Genomic DNA, 21,886 nt, shown 5'->3' on the forward strand with positions numbered 1-21,886 from the left:
CAGTGATCCTTCCCCTTTAGTGATCCTGAGTGGCTGGGAATGTAGGCCCAAGCAAACTAAACCCAGTGGTAGTTCTTCCTCCTTGTAACGTTTATTAGGACTTGCTGAATTTTTACTGTCTTTCCTCTTTCTTTTTTTGATCTTGAGTACTTCATCTACGATATCCCTCAAATTTCTCATGTGTGTTTGGTTTTTTGTCAAAGGATGTTGCAAAGTAGTTCAAACTCAAATAAGCTTGATTGGCATCAATGATGTGTCTAAAGTAACTACTGTAATTCTGGGTTTTCAAAAAAACAGTACAGAAGAGCCTTCGTAAGTAAATCTCTGTCACTGGGGCTTGAACTCAGGGCCATATGCTCTATACTTGGCTATTTTACTCAGAGTTGGTATTTTACCACTTGAACCAGGTGTCTGTGACCAACCTTTTGCTGCTAAGTTGGAAATTATTACATTATCTCTACAGGCTGGCTTTGAAACTTGGTCCTCTGATCCCAGCCTCTTGAGTGTACACCTGCAGGCCTGACTGACATTGTTCTTAATGTGTTTTTGTCTTAATAAAATTTTGACATGAATCTAGATTTGTAAATAGAGGGAAATGGTAATATGATCGTATTTCCACTTGGGGCCAGGAATTTGGCCTAGAGGTAGAGTGCTTGCTTAGCATACATGAGGTCCCAGGTTCCATTCCTCAGTACCACATATATAGAAAAAGCCGGAAGTGGTGCTGTGGCTCAGGTAGTAGAGAGCACTGGCCATGAGGAATGCCCTAGGACAGTGCTCAGGCCCCGAGTTCAGTCCCCAGAACTGGCAAAAAAAAAAAAAATCATATCTCTCACCTAAAGGTGCTGCACATTGCAGGCTTTGGGATTAGATCCTTTTTTCACTCATGGTAAGAGGAACAGGAGGAGCCACCCCACTGCCTTAGAACCTGGTCTCTGTATATGTTGCCCTCTGTAGTTGTATTGCTCAATGCACTGCCTGTTCTGGGCTTGTTGCCATGCCTATTTGAACTTCTAAGCTTTTATACAAAAGCTCTCAGGGATTATCAGTGAGTAATGAACCATGCCTGTACCTTGACCTTAATTCACCCAGAGCCTATACAGGAAAAGAGAGCTGTTTTATAGCTTTATAAATCTTAAGTGAAAATGTCCCATGAAACTGGGTACTGGTGGCTCCCTATAATTCTCGCTACTCAGGAGCCTCAGATGAGGATCACAGTTCAAAGCCAGCCTGGATAGGGAAGTCCCAGTGAGACTCTGTTTTTTGGTTGTTGTTGTTGTTGTTGTTTTTCATTCCTGGGGCTTGGACTCAGAGCCTGGGTTTTGTTCCTGAGCCTCTCTATGCTCAAGGCTAGAGCTCTACCACTTGAGCCACAGTGCCACTTTAGCCTTTTCTGTGTGTGTGGTACTAAGAAATCAAACCCAGGGCTTCATGCATGCTAGGCAAGCGTTCTACTCCCAAGCCACATTCTCAGCTCCCTGTCAGATTCGTACCTATTAACCACCAGAAAACTAGAAGTTCAAGACCCACAACTGGACGGGGGGGTGGGGGCAGAAGTCACATAAAGTCTTCAAACCAAGCAGTCTTCAGACTTAGAAAGTTCTGAGAATATGGTCTTCTTAGGTTGGTTGTAAGAGCATAGAAATGCACTAGAGAACAGCTTTCCTTCCCCACGATCTGTCTTGAACTGTTTAGTTTCAGAGTTGAGTGGTGTGAGTCCTGTGAGTACACATCCAGAAATTCAGTCCCAAGTCAAAATGTTGAGATGATGTAAGTGTATTTAGACTTACCCACAATCCAGTTATAGTATGTCCATTAGCTATTTTAAACCATTTAATAAACTTACTGACAGGAATACAAGCTTAATGAATGCATTTGTTTTAAACAAAAGAGTCTTGGAAACATGGAAAGTGAATTGAGCTGGCATTGTTCTTTATGAGTATTTGAGCTGGGTGTGGTGGCATGTGCCTGGAGGCTAAAGCAGAGGAAACAATTGAACCGAGGTATTTGAGGCCAGCCCAAGCTGCAAACCCAGGCTCTGATCTCTAAAAGATCCAGCAAGATCAACAAAGGAATAGCCAGGCATGGTAGTACTCTGCCACTTGAGCCACAATGCCACTTCTGGCTTTTTCTCTGTACGTGGTACCCAGGAATCGAACATAGGGCTTCGTGAATACTAGGCAAGCACTCTACCTCTAGGCTACGCTCCAGGCCATACAATATACATTTTGGATGGTACTGAGGTTTGAACTCTGGACCTTGTTCAGTGTGATGTACCACTTGAGCTACTCCATCAGCCCTTTTTGACACCAGTTTTGTCATGAGGTCTCAATTTTTGAATCCAGCCTGGACTAAAAACCTCCTATTTATGTTTCCACTGGGTTGCTGAGATCATGGGTGTGTGCTTCTGCTTAGCTGTTGGTTGAGTCAGAGTCTTGTAATGTCAACAGTTTTTGGCCTGGATTGGTCTCAAACTGTGATCTACTTCCTGATCATTACATCCTGGCCATCCAGGATCACAGTTTGAGCTACATACCAGGTTATATTTTGCTTTAGAAGTTCCTTCCATGGGGCCAGGAGCATGGCCTAGTCATAGAGTGCTCACCTAGCATGCATGAAGCCCTGTGTTCGATTTGTTGGTACCACATACACAGAAAAAGCTAGAAGTGGTGCTGTGACTCAGGTGGCAGAGCACTAGCCTTGAGTAAAAATTTCCAAGGACGGGGGCTGGGAGTTTGGCCTAGTGGTTAAAGTGCTTGCCTAGCATGCATGAAGACCCAGGTTCGATTCCTCGGTACCACATACATAGAAAAAAAAAAAAAGCCAGAAGTGGTGCTGAGGCTCAAGTGGTAGAGCTCTAACCTTGAGAAAGTCCAAGGACAGTGCCTAGGCCCTGAGCTCAAGTCCCTGGACTGACAAAAACAAAAAAAAATTTTTTTAAGTTTCTTCCCTTTATTTCTCTCAAGAAGACACAAAAACCTTGGCTATTAAAAATGACTTTTTTCTTTTTTTCTCTTTTTTTTTGGTTGGTCATGGGGTTTGAACTCTGGGCCTGGGGCCTGTCCCTGAGCTCTTCAGCTCAAGGCTAGTACCATTTTGAGCCAGTGTCATTTCCTGGAAATGATCCTTTGTGCAATAATTCTTGCACCTAAAATTATATGTGTATATACATGAATTTATGTGTATGTGTATGTGTTTTATATATATACATACATGTATATACACACACACACACACACACACACTTTCTACAAAGGAATATTTTCTATTTAAAATTACAGTGTGGAACTAGGTGCTGCTGGCTTATACCTATAATCTTAACAACTCAAGTGTTGGGGTCCTTCGTCCCCAGTCCCCCTGTACTAGTAGGGGGATGGGAAAAAAACATACCCCGACCAGGCCAAGCTGGGAGAGGAAGGGGCCCAATGTCCTCCCGTCTATCAGTATACAAGATGGACAGGACAAAGAGGTCCACATGATTTATCCCTACTACAAGCCTCAGCAGAAAGTTATTAGACATGGCGTTACTCGGCCCCCAACACTCAAAAGGCTGAAATGTGAGGGCTGAAGTGTAAGCCGGCCCAGTCTGGAAGATTGTGAGACTCATCTCTATAATTAACCAGCAGAAAAGCTGGAAGTGATGGCATGGCTCAAGTGGTAGACACTAACCTTGAACACAGAAACTCAGGGACAGTGCTTTAGCCCTGAATCCAAGAACCAGAACTGACATCAAAAATAAATAAAACCAGTGTGGTGTTTAGACAGAAAAAAAAAAAAGATTGTATATTGAGATACGAGAAAAAAACCGACTTTAAAAAATCAGCAAAAATGTACTGATACCAGTTTCTAATTTTGACAAATGTACTATGGCTATATATAAGACATTAACTTCAGAGAACACTGAACAAAGAAAATCTCTTACCAAATTGTTGGTGAACCCAAAATTATTCCAAAGTCAATTTATTTGAAAATGTTGGCCCTCTGCTTTCTTTCCAGCCGCAGTGTCATCGTGGGTGCAGGCTACATTGCTGTGGAGATAGCTGGAATCCTGTCTGCCTTGGGCTCTAAGACATCACTCATGATACGGCATGATAAGGTAAGTCCAGGTCTTTTGATTCCCTGTCCTTGACTTTTTTTTTCTTTTAAATTTGTAAGTTTTCCTTGAGTTGCCATTAAATGTTAGGGTAGAAAACTAATAGGCATCACATCAGTGGACCTGTGCTACAAGATGCTGAGTACAAATAAAACTTTGATTAGACTTAATAGTCCTCCACTGGAACATAAACCTCCTTAACAGAATGATTCTGAGTTAAACAGTTATCTCTTATTTTGTCATGAAAGAAGTAGTAGCTCAGCCAGGCGCTGATGGCTCGTGCCTATAATTCTAGTTGCTCAGGAGGCTGAGATCTGAGGATCACAGTTCAAAGCCAGCCCAGGCACAAAAGCCTGTGAGATTCCAATTAACCACCAGAAAACCAGAAGTGACCCTGTGGCTGAAGTGGTAGAACACTAGCCTTGAACTGAAGAGCTCAGGGACAGTGCCCAGGCCCAGAGTTCAAGCCCCACAACTGACTGACCAAAAAAAAAAAAACCAAAAACCTGTATATATTCACATTTACATTTTATATTTAATATTATTACATGTCATGTATTATTTTTTAAAGTAGTTTGTAATATGTCCTTAATCAACTTTTATTGCTTTTCCTCTATCCATTCCTCTTCTGCCTGCCTTTGTCTACAGGTCCTTAGAAATTTTGATTCTCTGATCAGTTCCAACTGCACGGAAGAGCTGCAGAACGCTGGTGTGGAGGTCTTGAAGTACTCACAGGTATGTGTACTGAGAGCCACACAGTGCCTGCCCTCATCCATTGCTCAGCAATCACAATTCTTGCTTTTGGCTCTACTCAGCTAGTTTTTGTTATTAGTTGTTGGGTTTTTTTCCCCCATTGATGGAGATGGAACCCAGGGTCTCACACATGACAAAATCTCTACCTCTGGTTGGGCGCAGTGGCTGACGTCTGTAATCCTAGCTTCTCAGGAGGCTGAGATCTGAGGATCATAGCTGAAAGCCAGCCTGGGCACAAAAGAACCTGAGACTCTTTATCTCCAGTTAACCTCTAGAAAACAGGAAATGGGGCTTGGCTCAAGGGTAGGGCAGTAGCCTTGAGCTGAAGAGCTCGGGGACTGCGTCCAGGCTGAGTTCAAGCCCCATGACCCACAAAAAAAACCCAAAAACACAAAAAACTCTTACCTCTGAGCTACAGTGCAGCCTTCACTTAATTGTTTTATTGCTCTCTAATCCCCCTTCCCCCCAATACTGGGGCTTGAATTCAGGGCCTAGACGCTTTTCCTGAGCTTTTGTTCAAGGCTAGTGCTCTAGCCACAGTTGAGCCACAGCTCCAATTCCAGCTCTTTTGGTAGTTTATTGGAGATAGGATTTCATGGATTTTCCTGTCCAGGTTGGCTGTAAACAGTGATCCTCAGATCTCAGTCTACTGAGTAGCTAGGATTGCAGGCATATAGTTATTTATAGTTATTTTTCAGGAAATAGTATGGAATCTATTTTTAATTCATTTTGGATTTTGTAGATGGAATTATCAAATACTTTTTTTTTTTTTGCCAGTCCTGGGGCTTGAACTCAGGCCTTTTTTTCCTCAAGGTTAGAGCTATACCACTTGGGCCACAGCACCACTTGAGGCCTTTTTGTTGTTGTTTTAATGTGGTGCTGAGGAATCGAACCCTAGTCTTTGTGCATTCCAAGCTAGCACTCTCACCACTAGACTAAACTCCTGGCCCAGAATTATCAAATACTTTGTGTTTTAGAGAATCAGTTGAAGTTCAGCAGATATTTCTTGAAGCACTAACCTTGTAAAAAATTATTTTTCCTCACTGGGAAATGCTACGCTTTCAATATAGACCATGTCAAGTAAAATAGTGAATGAGAACATATGCTTTGTGGGAGTAAAAGTGCTGGTCTAGTGAAGAGCAGCATGAGAAGGTCTTCAGTGCCATGTGTCCTGTGGATCTGCATGCCCAGATGTGGATTACAAAATGACATAGATTTACTAGTGTTTGTTAGTTATACAAGGAGGAAATTTATTTTTATTCATTCATCCTGTGCCAGTCCTGGACCTTGAACTCAAGGTCTGAGCCCTGTCCCTGACCTTTTTGTTAAAGGCTAGTGTTCTGCTTGAGCCACAACACCACTTTAAACTTTTTTTGTGTGTGATTCATTGGAGATAAGTCTGGAGGACTATTCTGCCCAGGATAGCTTTGAACCTTGATCCTCAGTAGCTACGATTGCTGGTGGGAACCACTGGCTCAGGAAGGGATTTTATTGTTACTTTTCTACACATATTTGCAATGTATTCTAATCAATTTCACCCCCATGTATTATTCTCCCTTCCCTTTATCCTAAAACAATTTTAACAGATTTGGTCTATTTCTCATAACTGCAAGCAAACTATTTCAACAGTATTCAACCTCCTTCATTAGCCCAACCCCTTCCCCCAGTAGAGCCTGTTATCTTTCTGGATTAAAAATACTTTGGGAGGGGCTGGGAGTTTGGCCTAGTGGTAGAGAGCTTGCCTAGCATGCATGAAGACCCTCGCTCCAGCCTCGAGAAAGCGCACTGATAGTGCTTAGGTCCTGAGTTCAAGCCCCAGGACTGGCAAAAAAAAAAGTTGGGAAAAAAAAGCCAGGCTTTTTGTCATTATTCTCTAAATAATAGATTTAGTAACTATTTGCATAGTATCATTTAGCTTTACATATGTGGTACTGAGGAACCAAACCCACATCTTTGTGTATGCTAGGCAAGCACTCTTACCACTAGGCCAAACTTCCAGCCCCCTGTTACCACTGTTTTGAAATAGCATACATAGAAATACTTTAAGTTTCAGCATTCCCATCATGACTTGAGCTGACATTCCCATTTGTATAGAAATTTTGGGACAACCCAGGAAGGAGGCAGTGCTCCAGAGAGCTCCTGGGTTGATGACTTTAGTCTATTTCAGTTGTAAGTTTTAGTGTGGATTTATTGAAGATGCTTAAAATTCTAGTACTTGCTTGCTTTTTTCTACTTTCCATTCCTCCCTGTCCCTGTCCCCCCTCCCCCCCCCCCGCAACACACACATTTAACAACACAGTTTATTTGTCAACAGGTCAAGGAAGTTAAAAAGTCTCCATCAGGCTTGGAACTCAGCATCGTTACTGCAGCTCCTGGTAGAAAACCCACCTTTACCACAATTCCACAGGTGGACTGCCTTCTCTGGGCCATCGGGCGGGATCCAAATTCTAGGAGCCTGAATTTAGACAAACTGGTAAGATGACTTGTTTTGCCCCTAGAAGTCTTGGATCTTTCAGTAGGTCTGTGGTCCTCTCCATGCAAAACTTGGGTGGGTTCCACCTATTTTCTCCTGATTCCATGCATCCACTTAATCAAGTATGACCTAGTGGTAGAGTGCTTGCTTAGCATGCATAAAGCCCTGGGTTTGATTCCCCTGAATCACATACATAGAAAAAGCCAGAAGAGGTACTCAAGAGTAGAGTACTAGCCTTGACAAAGCTCAAGGACAGTGCCCAGGCCCTGAGTTCAAACCCTAGAACTGACAAAAAAAACTTACATGGAGCTGGGAACCAGTGGTTTAAACCATAATCCTAGCTACTGGGAAGTCTGAGATCTGGAGCATCTGGGCTTAAAGCTAGCCAGAGCACGAAAGCCTAGAAGACTTCATCTCCAAAATAACCAGCAAAAATGTAGGGTGGAGTGTTGGCTCAAGTGGTAGAGTACCAATTGAGTGAGTAAACAACCCATTCCAGTATGACACACTGATTTCAAATCTGAGTACTGGAAAATAAATAAATAGAATGACACTTGGAAAAAACAAAGGTTCCTCACTCAAAGGTTAACTTGATTCAAGAGAAATAATTCCATGGAAACATAGAAATTCACAACAACAACAACAACAAAAAAAAAAAACCTACAGTATTTTAAGTGGATTAAGTATTTTAAAGTTAGTAAGTAGTATGAATAATAGTCAAATTGTTTTATGTTTCCTGACCAGATGAACTATTATGTTGCAGTGTCAAATCCTGTTAAACGTTCTCAAAATTGGGGTCAGGAGTGTGGCATAGTGGTAGAGTGCTTGCCCAGCACGCACAAAGACCTGAGTTCGATTCCTCGGTACCACATACATAGAAAAAGCCGGAAGTGGTGCTGTAACTAACCTTGAGAAAGCTCAAGGACAATGCTCAGGCCCTGAGTTCAAACCCCAGTACTGGAAAAAAATATATATATATATATAATATTTGACCTTTTACTTTAAGCCAAAAATAGATTTAGGGATGTTTGAATTGAAGGCATGTCACTGAAATGCAGCAGGTTTACGGGTTTAATGTGACATTTTAGGAGACAGGCTCATCTGCAGTATGTCTCGTCCTAATTTCAGGGAATTAAAACAGATGAGAAAGGTCATATCATCGTAGATGAATTCCAGAATACCAATGTCAGAGGTATCTATGCAGTTGGAGACGTCTGTGGAAAAGCTCTTCTTACTCCAGGTAATGTGTCTTCTGTCCTTGGGAGAGAGGTCCAGAGTGCTACATTAAATTCATGTGAAATGAATGTGTGCACAGGATGAATGTCTTTATGTTATCAAAATAGTAGAAATGTAATGAAATAGATGTTGGATAGATGTTGGTCTGACCTTTTCAGGATAATATTTTTCCTTTTAAAAACTGAATAAGACCAGGCGCAGTGGCTCACACCTGTAATCCAATACTCATGAGGCTGAGATCTGAGGATCGTGATTCAAAGTGAGCCTGGGCACTAAAAATTTCCATGAGACTCATATCTCCAATTAATCACCAGAAACCTGGAAGTGGTGCTGTGGCTCAAGAAGTAGATTGGTAGCCTTGAGCTGAAGAGCTCAGGGACAGCTCCCAGGCCCAAAGTTCAAGTCCCACAACCAACAACAACAAATTGTACTGTGAAATGTAATTGTAAGGTAAAATTGAAAATGTACAAAACTAATGTAATATGTATAGAACAAATTATCTCTGAAAACTGATCAGTTAAATTTCTAAGTCTTTTTTTTTTTTTTTGGGTAATCTACAGGATTCACAAAACCGATAGTACTGACAAAAATTCCATGTCAATGCTAATATATAAGGCCAAAGCCGGGCATGATGGCTCATGCCTGTAATCCTAGCTACTCAGCATGCTGAGATCTGAGATTCCAAAGCCAGCCTGGGCAGGAAAGTTGGACTATTATCTACAATAAATTACTGAGAAAAAGCCAGAAGTGGCTCTGTGGCTAACATGATAGAGCCTTGAGGACAAAGAGGCCCAAGGACAATGCCCAGGCTCTGAATTCAAGCCCCAGGACTGGCAATTTTTTTTTTTTTTTAAAGAAAAAAAGCGCCAGGAGTTTGGCCTAGTGGTAGAGTGCTTGCCTAGCATGCAGGAAGACCTGGGTTCAATTCCTCGGTACCACATACATAGAAAAAAAGCTGGAAGTGGTGCTGAGGCTCAAGTGCTAGAGCTCTAGCCTTGAGAAAGTCCAAGGACCAAAAAAAAAAAAAAGGAAAGGGAAAGAAAATAAACAAAGCACTAAGATAAACACTGATTTTAAAATATCTTTGTAGTTGCAATAGCTGCTGGCCGAAAACTTGCCCATAGACTTTTTGAATGCAAAGAAGATTCTAAATTAAACTATGACAATATCCCTACTGTGGTCTTCAGCCACCCTCCTATTGGGACAGTGGGACTCACAGAAGGTAAGTTTGCCAATGGGGGTCGGTCATTCGTGGCTTCCTTCTTTAAGTCTCAACCCGTTAAATTTGCCGAATTAGTTACAATTTGTTTATTCTCCATCTACTAGTACTTTGAGAATACTGTTTCTTTTTCTCCCACAGCCTTGTTTATCTTCACTTTTCTTTGCTGCTAGTAATGGGACTTGAATTCAGGTCTTCATACTTTTGCTTTAGCTTTTTTTGTTCAAGGCTGGTTCTCTATCATTTGAACCATGCCTTTATTTGTAGCTTTTTGCTGGATAATTGGACATACGAGGCGCTCCAATTTGTCTGCCTTGATTGGCTTTGTACCTCAGTTCTCAGATCTTACCTTCTTCGGTAACTTTTTTTTTTTAATTTAAGCCTCCCTCCCCTGTTGGGCTCCTTCGTCCCCAGTCCCTCTGGACTAGTAGGAGGGATGGGGAAAAACATTCCCTGACCAGTCCAAGCCGTGAGAGGAGAGACCCACTGTCCTCCCGCACTCAGCCTTCTTCCCTGGAGCACGAACAGAGATGCCACGCAGCTCCATCAAGGCAGGAAAATCTCTCCAATAAACCCCTTCCTGAGGAAGTTCCTCCAGCTAATATACCCTCACTCTAGGTCCCAGCAGAGAGTGATAAACAATAACACATTTGTAACCAATGGTAATCAAGTCTTGCACCCTGCCTCTTGCGCCTTGCCTTGTCTCAGCAGAAAGTTTAGATATGGCGTTACTCAGCCCCCAACATCTCCCCCATCTATTTTAGAAAAAAGACAAAACCTAGGATATGTGGGGCTACCATCATATCAGATCGACTGTGCCTGTCTTAGGGGTGTCTCCAAGCTCGCTAGTCTTCTTACCCGACATGGGATCACCAAGTCCTTTTTACTTGGCTCCCGTCTTAGGTTGATAGGCTAACTGCTGAGACTTGCCCGTCTTTGACTACCAGCAGTCCATTTAAGCAAATCAGACCTGAGGGGATGCACCTACTTCCATGGAAGCAGAGGCCTGTCACATTAGCATTCACTTTCTGCGTTGACTTTGTAGGCAAGCAACATAAACATATTAAAATTATAGCACATAAAAATAAATCCAAACCGATCAATCCTGCCCATCTTTGATCAAGTCCGAAAATAGTCTTAACCAATCCCCCAGAGTTAGAATATTAATGTGTCATTTGTGCACATAACATTTCCAGTCCTCACATGCTGATTAATGGCTTATTCAAAGCATTCTCTATAGGAACCGCAGTGGCAAGGGTACTACAGTAACAGCAGTAACGGCAGCTACAGATGTGGCAATGGCCACCACCACGGCCAGGAAAATACCAAAGTCTTTTTTACTGATGAGCGGGAAAGCATTCTCCTTTGCCTGTACAGGCACTGGTATATACTGAGGGGCTCTGACTACAACAGCCAGAGAAAACAGGGAAACATTCCAACATTAAGAGAAAAACATTATTAATAGAGATTGAAACCAAAAGAAAAAACAAAGACTATCACACAAGCCACAGGGAATAGCAGGGCAATGAAGAATTAGAAGAGTCTTCCAATCGCCCCCTTTTTGTTTTAAACTACTGTCCTATCTCACCTTCCAAAAATGACTCTGGTCCCTCCATTTTAAGGGGGTTATGGGCGAAGATCCATTTTCTGTAACTTCAAGCTGACTCAGGGGCGTTGTCTCTATATTTGCCAGGGACCTTAAAAAGCTTTAGCCTGTTTTCAACTATGGGCGGTGGCTCCCTATTTTGCAATTCTGCACCCGAGCACAGGCTTTCTAAATCACTACCACTTAATTCTTTCTCAAGTATTTTTCCAAGCGTCTCTCCTTCTTTTCACCTATTCCTAAACTGTTTATTCCCGTATAAGTTGCCTCATAGTTTAGACTTAGATTTACCCAGTTGCCTTTGTTTTTCAAGTATGAATTTATTATTTAGCATGCTACTCGCACAAAATAAATATCGGTCGTTCTGGTCTGAACCTATTCTGGTTCTGTTCTAAAATCCCTTTCACACACACATTCATACTCACGCAAAATATCGGTCATTCTGGTCTGAACCCATTTCAGTTCTATTGTAAAATCCCTTATTCCGGTTCTTTTTCCGAACCCCTTATTGCCTCGCCCTTATACCGCTCTGGCCAGAGACTCCCTCGAGGTTCCTCAGTGATTCCCTACTGTGCCGAAGTGACCTGCGCTTTGGAGGTGATCTGGGAATGATTATTGCCTCGCCCTCCACGAGGTTCCTCAGCTTCCCCACCGTGCCAAAGTGACCTGCGCTTCAGAGGCGGACTGGGAATGATTATTAAAATCTTTTACTGTTAAAACACCTACCGCTTCTGCTGTGTTTGCCTCTCCGCTTTGACACAGCTGCAGCTTCTTTGCCTTTTTTCTCCTTAGCTTTGGGAGGAGTTTTTGGGTTTTCTTTTCCTCAATTTCTTTTGCCTTTTTTATGGGTTTTTCTTTGTCTTTGTGAGCAACTTTAGTTTGTATTTTCCTTTCAGGCTTCTCTGGTTTTTCAGTCTTTGAGGAGTTTTACTTCTTTGACTTTTGTAGGTAGTTGCTTCCCTTTCTCCTATTTATCACCTTTCACTTCTTTCATAATCTTCTCTTCAGTCTTTTTTTTTTATATATTTTTATTGTAATTAATAGAAGGGTTACATTATATTCACCAGATAGAAGGTGCATTACTTCATATACATTGATACCCTTTCTCATGTCTTGGTCCCCATTTTCCCCCCCCCACCCACACCCCTCATCTTGTTTTCCCCCCTTCCCTATCCAATTTCAAATAACCAAATACGCATTTATCCAATATATCAGATAACAAAGTGAAATACTGCAATAATACGAGATAACTAAGGGACAGCAAAAGAGATGAGAGATAACATAGTGCCGGGGCCAACCGGCAGCAAACCAGGGTTCGCAGATTGGGGTTCCTGAAATCGGGGGCAAGGACTAGCAAGAAATAGAAGAGAGACAGACACACCGGGTCCGGGATGTCCGCAGTCCAGCTAAAGACTGCCGAGACTGCCGCGTTTATTTTCCACTCCCGCTTCTTCCCTCCTCCAGACCCAGGGAACCTCCAGGTGTTACATTCATATGGTAATTCTCAGGTCATTTACATAGAATAGGGCCAGAAAGCAATAAGACAATAAAGCCATCGTCTGATGCAAGTCAAGGTACAGTTTGATTCCACTCTGGCTCCCAACATATCCCCCGTTTTTTATTTTAAAAGAAACACAAGTGCAATTTTTACTCTTTTCTATACCCCTAATTTATCCTGTCACATTTTCCAAAAATGACTTTGGTCCCTTGGTCTAACGGGGATTGATGGGCGGAGATTCAACTTCTGTGACTTCTTCAAGCTGACTCAGGGGTGTTGTCTCTGTGCTTGACCAGGGACCTTAAGAAGCCTAGCCTGTTTTATCAAGGGGTTGCAAGGATTAGATATTAGGAACAATAATTTACTCCAAACTAGAGATCATATTTGACATTTAACAACTGCACAAACCATCTTTGGCTACAATAGTGTAGCTTACATAGCACCCATTTGCAAAGGCTTTTTCTTGATTGTCTGGGGAACTAAATTTCTGCAACCTTAACAATGCTTCAGTTGTCAGATCTAAACAAATTAATAGAGACACAAGCCTCAGATCCACAAACTTTTCCTGAATTTGTGGCTGGTGTCAAAAATAAAAAATAAAAATTTCGCTCAATTAGGATTTTAAACTACCCACTATCACAGAAGATTGACAAGTTCTTGCCCAGTTATGAAAGGCACGGGCATTAGTAAGGCATGCTTACAAACTATTCTATGACCTCCCGGCTCTGATTAATTTGATTGGCCAAGCACAAGTGACTAAGATCTGACACCATCTCTGCCATCCAAGCAGAGGCTTTCGTGTCCCAGTAGTGTCTCTCCACACAGGGATAAACATGCCATTGGCATTTCACTTTGTTGGTTGCTGTACTTGAACTCGGGGCCTGGGCACTGTCTCTCAGCTCTCCAGCTCAAGGCTAGCACTCTACCACTATGAGTCCCGAGCTTGGTGCTTGAGTGCTTCCCCCCAGCTTTTCAGCTCAGAGCTAGCACTCTGCCACTTCAAGCTCCAAAGCAACTCTGTCCCAGCATCCTGCTGGCAGATTAGACACCACAGTCTCACAGGGACTTTGCTTTGCCCAGGCAGGCTCAAAGCTGAGGCTTTCAGATCAATGAGTCCTACAAAAGGCCACGTTACTCCAATTAAAGCAACAAGGTGGTCAACACAGAAATAGTCTCTAAGCATGAGCTTACCTAGAACCTGGTAAAAGCCAAAGTTACATCTGAATAAGGATTGCTGTCCTTCTCCATGGGCTAGCTGGAAGTTGCTATAAGGTAACTTACAAGAGCAAGCTGAAATAGCAATTAAGCAATTACTTTGGTAGTCCTAATTTTCCTTTTTTCTCTTTCTTTAAACATTTAAGACAACTTCACTTTCAAATATTGTTTAGAAACCCATTTCCAATGTTCTTAATAACTTTTACTGATACTGGCTTAAACAATTAACACCTTAGCCTTTATTTGCAATTGAAAAACCTTTAAGGGCACAAAGAACTCCTTCTGCCTTCAGGCCCCCTAAGGCCCAAGGCACTCCTCTTGCCTTTTAGAAAAAAGGGCTCTTTTGCAGTTTAGATTACTGTCTAGAACTCCAACAACAGTTTAAACTCAAATAACAGTTTTTCCCTAATTCAAGAACTATAGACATCAGTGCACCAAAAGTCTAAGTCTGGACTTAGTTTCCTCTCCTTTTTAAAATACACCCAATAGCATGGAGATAAACCTTTGAACATTCCTTTAAAATACTAATCACATTATCACATTTTACCATCAGATTTTTAGTGTCAGTTTGCAAGAAAGGACAGGCAAAGTTTCTGACGTTAATGAACAATTTTACATTTAAATCTCTAATACATGTTTCCAAACTTTAACTTAAAGTAATAAATCCCAAATTCCCTAACACCTCTGTGCTGAACAGGATACAATGTTTACAATGTAAACAGCTGTATGTCCTGCAATAAAATGCAGATTTCAGGATCTAGAAAAATATTTACCAGTTTTTCTTTAAGACAACACAATAATTCTTTGAGACATTGTAAAACATTCAAACCTAATATTTTTGTTGAAGTTTTAAGCTTAGATTTACCCAATTGTCTTTGTGTTTAAGTATAAATTTATCCATTGTTTTATACAGCATGCTGACAATTTAACCTTGAACATGTTCACTCACTCATTCACACACATTCATACTCAAAGATCATAAAGCGCGCAAAATTAATATCGGCCGTTCAATTTCCGGAAGTTTGTGTCAAGAGAGTTTTGCCAATTTTACTCTTACAGGTGAGAACCAGGTTCAAAACAAAACTTTTTGCAAGGCAACTTGGCTGGAATTTATTTTTCCAGGGCTTGTTACAACTGCAGACATGGGGGAGCGGCCATGCTAGGCCCAGAAATGTTCAAATAAATAACAAGGATGTGTGCTTGAGTACGCACAGAAAAACCATACTGAATGGCCTTATGTATCAAGGTTTTGCTCTATTGCAAGTCTCTACTAGGAGAGCCCAAGGTTTCTACTGATTATGACAAATGAGGGAAACCATTGAGCCTAAGTTCCTTTGAGTCTGGCTTACTTAACATGATTTTTTCAAAGTCTTTCCATTTCCTTACAAATGGGGCGGTGTCGTTCTGACAGCAGCATAATATTCCATTGTGTATAAATACCACATCTTGTTGATCCACTTCTCAAGTGAGGGATATCTCGGTTGGTTCCATATCTTTGCTATGGTAAATAGTGCTGCAATGAACATCATTGTGCTAGTGGATTTAGTATGCCCTTGTTTCTGGACGGTTGGGTAAATGCCAAGTAGTGGAATTGATGGGTCATAGGGGAGCTCTATGTTTAGTCTTTTGAAGAACTGCCATACTGCTTTCCATAGTGGTTGAACGAGTTTGCACTCCCACCAACAATGTAGTAGTGATCCCTCCTGGCCACGTCCCCTCCAGCATCTGTTAATAGTTTTCTTGATCCTGGCCATTCTAACTATAGTGAGGTGGAATCTTAAGAGTTGTTTTGATTTCTTCAGTCTTTTCTTTAGCCTTAGCTTTCTTCTCTTCTTGTGTCTTTTTCTTTTTCCCTGTGATCAACTTCAGCCTGCATTTTCCCTTAAGGTTTCCCTGGCATTTCAGTCCCTCCTTTTTCTTTTTCTTTGCATTATTTTCCTTTCAGGTTTCCCTGGTTTTTCAGTCTTTCTTCCATGTATCTCTCACTGGGCTCAACTCGCCATCGTGCCCCTTTCGTGCCCCACGTTGGACGCCAGTATGTCGGGGTCCTTCGTCCCCGGTCCCTCTGGACTAGTAGGAGGGATGGGGAAAAACATGCCCCGACCAGTCCAAGCTGCGAGAGGAGAGGGCCCACTGTCCTCCCCCACTCAGCCTTCCTTCCCCGGAGCACGAACAGAGATGCCACGCAACTTCATCAAGGCAGGAAAATCTCTCTCTCCAATAAACCCCTTCCTGAGGAAGTCCCTCCAGCTAATATACCCTCACTCTAGGTCCCAGCAGAGAGTGATAAACAATAACACATTTGTAACCAATGGTAATCAAGTCTTGCACCCTGCCTCTTGCGCCTTGCCTTGTCTCAGCAGAAAGTTATTAGACATGGCCTTACTCGGCCCCCAACACTCCCTCTCTCACTTTCTCTTTCTTTCCTCCCTCCCCTTCTTCTCTTTTTATCAGTCCTGAGGCTTGAACTTAGGGCCTAGGCACTGTCCTTGAGCTTTCTCAAGGCTAAAGCCCTACCACTTGAGCCATCTTTTTTCTATGTATGAGCTACCAAGGAATCAAACCCCAGTCTTCATGCATGCTAAGCAAGTACTCTTACCATTAGGCCAAACTCCCAGCCCGAATATACACACCCACACATATGCGTATGTGTACATATATATGTGTATATATACATACCTGTATATATACATATGTATAATATATATATGTGTGTGTTTTTAAAAAATTTTTTTGCTAGTCCTGTGCTTGAGCTCAGGGCCTGAGCACTGTCCTAGGACTTTCTCAAGGCTAGAGCTCTACCACTTGAGCCTTAGCACCACCTCCTACTTTTTCTATGTATGTTGTACGAAGGAATCAAACCCGGGTCCTCATGCATGCTAGGCAAGCGCTTTACCACTAGGCCAAACTCCTGGCCCCGAGTATATACATTTTAAGAACAAAGGTGTTAGTTGGGTGCAGGTGGCTTATACTTGTAATCATAGCTCAGGAAGCTGAGATCTCTGAGGATTGCCATTTGAAGCCATCCCGGTCTGGAAAGTCTGTGAGAGTCTTATCTCCAATTATATCACAGAAAAAGCCAAAAGTGGTGTTGTGGCTCAAGTGGAGTGATAGCCTTGAAAAAAATGCTCAGGGGCAGAGTTTCGATTTTTTGGGTTTTTTGGAGACAGACTCTTCCTATGGAACCCAGCTGACCTTTGATCCTTCTGAGTCAGTCTCCTAGTGTGAAGATGACTGACTTAGCTGGTGGGTAGCTCACGTCTGCAATCCTAGCTACTCAGGAGTCTGAGATCTGAGAAACGGCCAAAGCCAGCTGGGCAATACAAAGCTGAAAGACTCTTACCTCACTAGAAAACAAGAAGTAGGGCTGTGGCTCAAGGGTAGGATGAGTCTTGAGCTGAAGAGCTCTGGGACAGTGCCCAGGCCCAGGGTAAGCCTTGAGCTGAAGAGATCAGGGACAGTGGCTAGGCCACAGTTCAAGTCCCATGACCCACAAAAGAATAAATAAATAGATTACTGACATAAGCAACTACTTTTAGTTGTTTAATATTACTTGATATTCAAATATACATATATTTCTGTCCATGTCTCTTTAGTACTTCAGGGAATTGTGGTATCGAGGAATTGAGCCCAGGGCTTTGTGCATGCTGGGTGAACATTCTACCACTAGGCTGTGCTCCCTAGGCCCTTGTCTAGGTTTTGTATATAGATTTTGAAAGACAACTTTTTCTTTGTCAGTTGTGGAGCTTGGACTCTGGGCCTGGGCACTGTCCCTGAGTGCTTCAGCTCAAGGATACTGCCCTACCCCTTGAGCCACAGCACCATTTCCTATCTTCTATAGGTTAATTAGAGATAAGAGCCTCACGGTCTTTAGTGCTGGGCTGGCTTTGAACCACAATCCTAAGATCTCAGCCTCCTGAGTAGCTAGGATTATAGGCATGAGCCACCAGTGTCTGGATTGAAAGTTTTGTTTTTTTTGGCCAGTTGTGGGGCTTGAACTCTGGGCCTGAGCACTGTCCTTGGACTTTTCTTAAGGCTAGATACTGCCCTACCCACTTGAGCCACAGCACCATTTCCAGCTTTTTTCTATGTCTGTGGTACTGAAGATTTGAACCCGGATCTTTGTGCATGCTAGGCAAGGACTCTGCCACTAGGTCAAACTCCCGGCTGAACGATGTTTTTTTTCTCTAGATTTAAGAAGTTTTTATTTTATCAGATCCATACGGCATTCTAGAAGATAAAGTAATACAACATAGAAAAATGGTATGAACAATGAAATACATGGATAAGATCTTGTTTAAAATTTTTGTAATCTATATCCCAAAGTTAATTACATGTTCTGCAATAGATCAAGAATCAACAGCCATGTAAGATCATACTCATGAGCTTCAATGACTAAGTTGGAAGCATTAGCAAACTCCAAGAATGGGCAGTACAAAGGCTATAATAGGTTCAGTGCTGCTATTTAAAGTAATGAATTTTCTCTGCTTTTTAAGTCCATTTTACCAAACCATTTCCTCAGCAGGTCAGATATAGATTTGCAACCAAAAGGAAAACATTTTCCAGGAATAAAACAACTGATCCTGATACAGCAGCTGATCTAACTTTTCTGAGTTAATCTTTTATCTAACAAGATGAGATTCCTTGGAGTGCTGATATTCTCAGTCTCTTCCTAACCCTGCCAAGACCTTAGTAGATCATCAAATTTAGAATTAAAATTTTCCTCAACTGGGAATTGGATGATGTCTTTCTCATGATTAGACTGAGATCTATGGCAGTTTGGAAGACCAAAGAGGTGCAGTGCCATGCTTATCAAGTATACATGCCATCAGCATACCTTGTTGTTGATGTTAAGTAACCCTGATAACTTGGCTGTTTATCAAATTTTTCCACTATATAGTTTCTCTTCTCCCTGCTTCCCATATTCCATTCTTTGGGAGAGAAGGAAGTCATTATGTGCACAACTCACACTCAAGGAGTAGAAGTATCCATTGAAATTATTTACCCAGGGATGGAAATGTGGCTTAGTGGTAGAGTGCTTAACCAGCATGCATGAAATCCTGGGTTCCATTTCTCAGTACCATATAAACAGAAAAAGGTGTGAGCAAAAGAAACTCAGGGAAAATACCCAAGCCCTGGGCTCAAGTTCCAGGGCTGGCAAAAAAAGAAAAAATTACCTGTGAGAAATTTGTTTGCTTGCATCCATCCATTCATTCAGTCACATATTAACATCTAAATGGACTCATAGATATTTATTATATAGTTTGGGTCATAATTCAATACCACTTCATTTATTTCTTTGTTCAGGTTGTGCAGCCGTGATCACTGAGAGCTTATTTAGTTGTTCCTTCATCTATCTGACATTCTCCTGGTTATTATGCTATTTTTTTAAGACTTCATTAATTTTTTTGTGGCCTAGATGCTCCAGGGCTCATCTTGCATATTTTTCTGCCTTATTCTACCAGTCATTTTCCCAAGGAGTTCTGGTTTCTTCTATGGAAAATCATGATCTGTGCACTTAATTTAGTTACTTTTGGGTCAGATAATTGTTAACTAGAAACTTCGGCAAAAGAGCTTGCCTCTACGGAAGTGCAAATCCCCATTACTTTTTCGTTCAGAGAATTGCTGTTTAAGCAGCAAAAAAAAAAAAAAATATGCGAAGAAGTTTCATTATTAGCTAAAACACCAAGATTGCTATATTGTAAACTAACCAATGTGGTTACAACAGAACTAGGAATTTTAGAATAATGAGTCATTTGTCAAGGGTCATCAGGGAGACTACTTATAGTATCTTCAGCTTTGTCACATAACAGACACAGCATGGTGTACTCCTGAAATTCATCCATGATACTGAATGTATATTCATGCCTGGCTGTGACATGGTGACAAGTTTTACACAAATGATCATAGGTAATTATTTCTTCTCCATCCTCCTCTTTCAGAGATTAGTTAGTAATCAGCATAAAATCCCGCTTACTGCACACTGCACATCCTGTAATGTTCAGTAGAAAAGATCCATTCTGCAGACAGGTGTTACCCGGTTGGGATATTCCTTCTCCACACAGTCCCCACACATCGCGACGCCATTTACCGGGAACTGACCTCCAGAGCTTCCCCGAAAGATATTCTTTAATATATGTTACAGATGAAGCTGTTCATAAATACGGAAAAGACAATGTGAAAATCTACTCAACCACCTTTACCCCAATGTACCACGCGGTGACAACAAGGAAAACAAAATGTGTGATGAAAATGGTTTGTGCTAACAAAGAAGAAAAGGTATGGGCAAAGTTGTGTCTTTTATGTTTTTAGGAGTTTGTAATTTTTTTTAATTTAGAAAAGACTTTTTCTTTTTTTGTGCGAATCTTTAGGTTTGAATTTAGGGCCTTGGCACTGTCCCTGAGTTTTTTGTGCTCAAGGCTATCACTCCACTACTGTGAACCACAACTCCACTTCTGGCTTCTGTAGTTAATTGGGGATAAGAGTCTCATGACCTTTCCTGATTGGGATGGCTCTGAGCCATAATCCTTCATATGTTTCCTCTGAGTAGTTATGATTACAGGCATAAGCCACCTAAATATTAGGGTTTGAAATCAGAGCCTCACACTTTCTAGACAGGTCGGTACTCTAGTCCTTGAGCCACACCCCCAACCCTAACATAAGACATTTAAAATTTAACATAAACGTTTGTTTTGGATACTAACTTTCTTACATCATATTTCAAATGACGTATTACTAATTTTTTTTGGTCAGTTGTAGGACTTGAACTCTGAGCCTGGGAGCCATCCCTGAGCTCTTCAGCTCAAGTCTGCCTTCTGTCCTACTCCTTGAGCCACAGCACTGCTTCCAGTTTTCTGATGATTAATTGGAGATAAGTGTCTCACAGACGTTAGTGCCCAGGCTGGCTTTGAACTGAGATCCTCAGATCTTAGTCTTCTGCGTAGCTAAGATTACAACAGGCATGAGCCATCAGGCCCAGCTTTTTTTTTGGACTCTTAGTCTTGAGCTTGCTCTGTAATGTGACTGGAGAAGGCAGGTGGAGGCCATTAAGGCAGAAATGCTCAAAGCCAATAGGCCTAGTTACATTGGATTAGGATTAGAAATATTGTAGAACATATTATTATTATTACTATTATTATTATGTAGTTATACAAAGGGGTTACAATCCCTAAATAAGGTTTTGAATGCAATGTGTCTTGGTCAGGGTAACCCCTTTGTTTGTTTGTTCTCCCTTATTTCCCTTGCCCCACTCCCAGTCCCAAGTCCTGTGGCTTGAACTCAGGGCATAGGCATTGCCGCTGAGCTTCTTTTCCTCAAGACTAGCACTCTATCATTTGAGCCACAGGACCATTTCTGGCCTTTTCTGTCTGTGTTGTACTGAGGAGTTGAATCCAGGGCTTCATGCATGCTTGGCAAGTACTAAGCCACCTTCCCAGTCCTAGTCCTTACTATCACGTTACATAGTTGTAGGGCCTTGCATATGCTAGACAAGTACTCTTATCAACTCCAGCCTTAGATATTCGTTTAATGTCACATCTCTCATGGCTATGCACCCAATAAAAATGCCACTTCCTTTTTCCCCAGGTGGTTGGGATCCATATGCAAGGAATCGGGTGTGATGAGATGCTGCAGGGCTTTGCTGTGGCGGTAAAAATGGGAGCAACAAAGGCTGACTTCGACAACACGGTTGCCATTCACCCTACCTCTTCAGAAGAACTGGTCACACTCCGTTGAGAACCCGGAAACTTACATGGCTGGTAGCTGGACCAGTAGACTTCTGAGATGAGCCAAATGAT

General features: G+C 41.8%; 1 protein-coding gene and 1 pseudogene across 1 annotated transcript in view; one reads left to right on the top strand and one right to left on the bottom strand.

Annotated features, from left to right (window-relative positions):
- Gsr (glutathione-disulfide reductase) overlaps positions 1-21,886 on the top strand; it is a 44,753-nt gene extending 22,867 nt beyond the window's left edge. Inside the window, exons 7-13 of the mRNA XM_090353957.1 lie at positions 3,997-4,096; positions 4,742-4,828; positions 7,161-7,319; positions 8,448-8,559; positions 9,646-9,777; positions 20,236-20,369; positions 21,675-21,886. Coding sequence (XP_090210083.1) covers positions 3,997-4,096; positions 4,742-4,828; positions 7,161-7,319; positions 8,448-8,559; positions 9,646-9,777; positions 20,236-20,369; positions 21,675-21,824 — 874 coding nt within the window. The 3' untranslated portion in view covers positions 21,825-21,886. The remainder of the gene's footprint in view (positions 1-3,996; positions 4,097-4,741; positions 4,829-7,160; positions 7,320-8,447; positions 8,560-9,645; positions 9,778-20,235; positions 20,370-21,674) is intronic.
- On the bottom strand, positions 19,860-20,166 carry LOC150049157 (protein Churchill-like; annotated as a pseudogene).

The sequence above is a fragment of the Megascapheus bottae genome, chromosome 20 (genome assembly GCF_031878675.1).
Source record: "Megascapheus bottae isolate mThoBot1 chromosome 20, mThoBot2.hap1, whole genome shotgun sequence".
In the NCBI taxonomy this organism is placed as follows: Eukaryota; Metazoa; Chordata; class Mammalia; order Rodentia; family Geomyidae; genus Megascapheus; species Megascapheus bottae.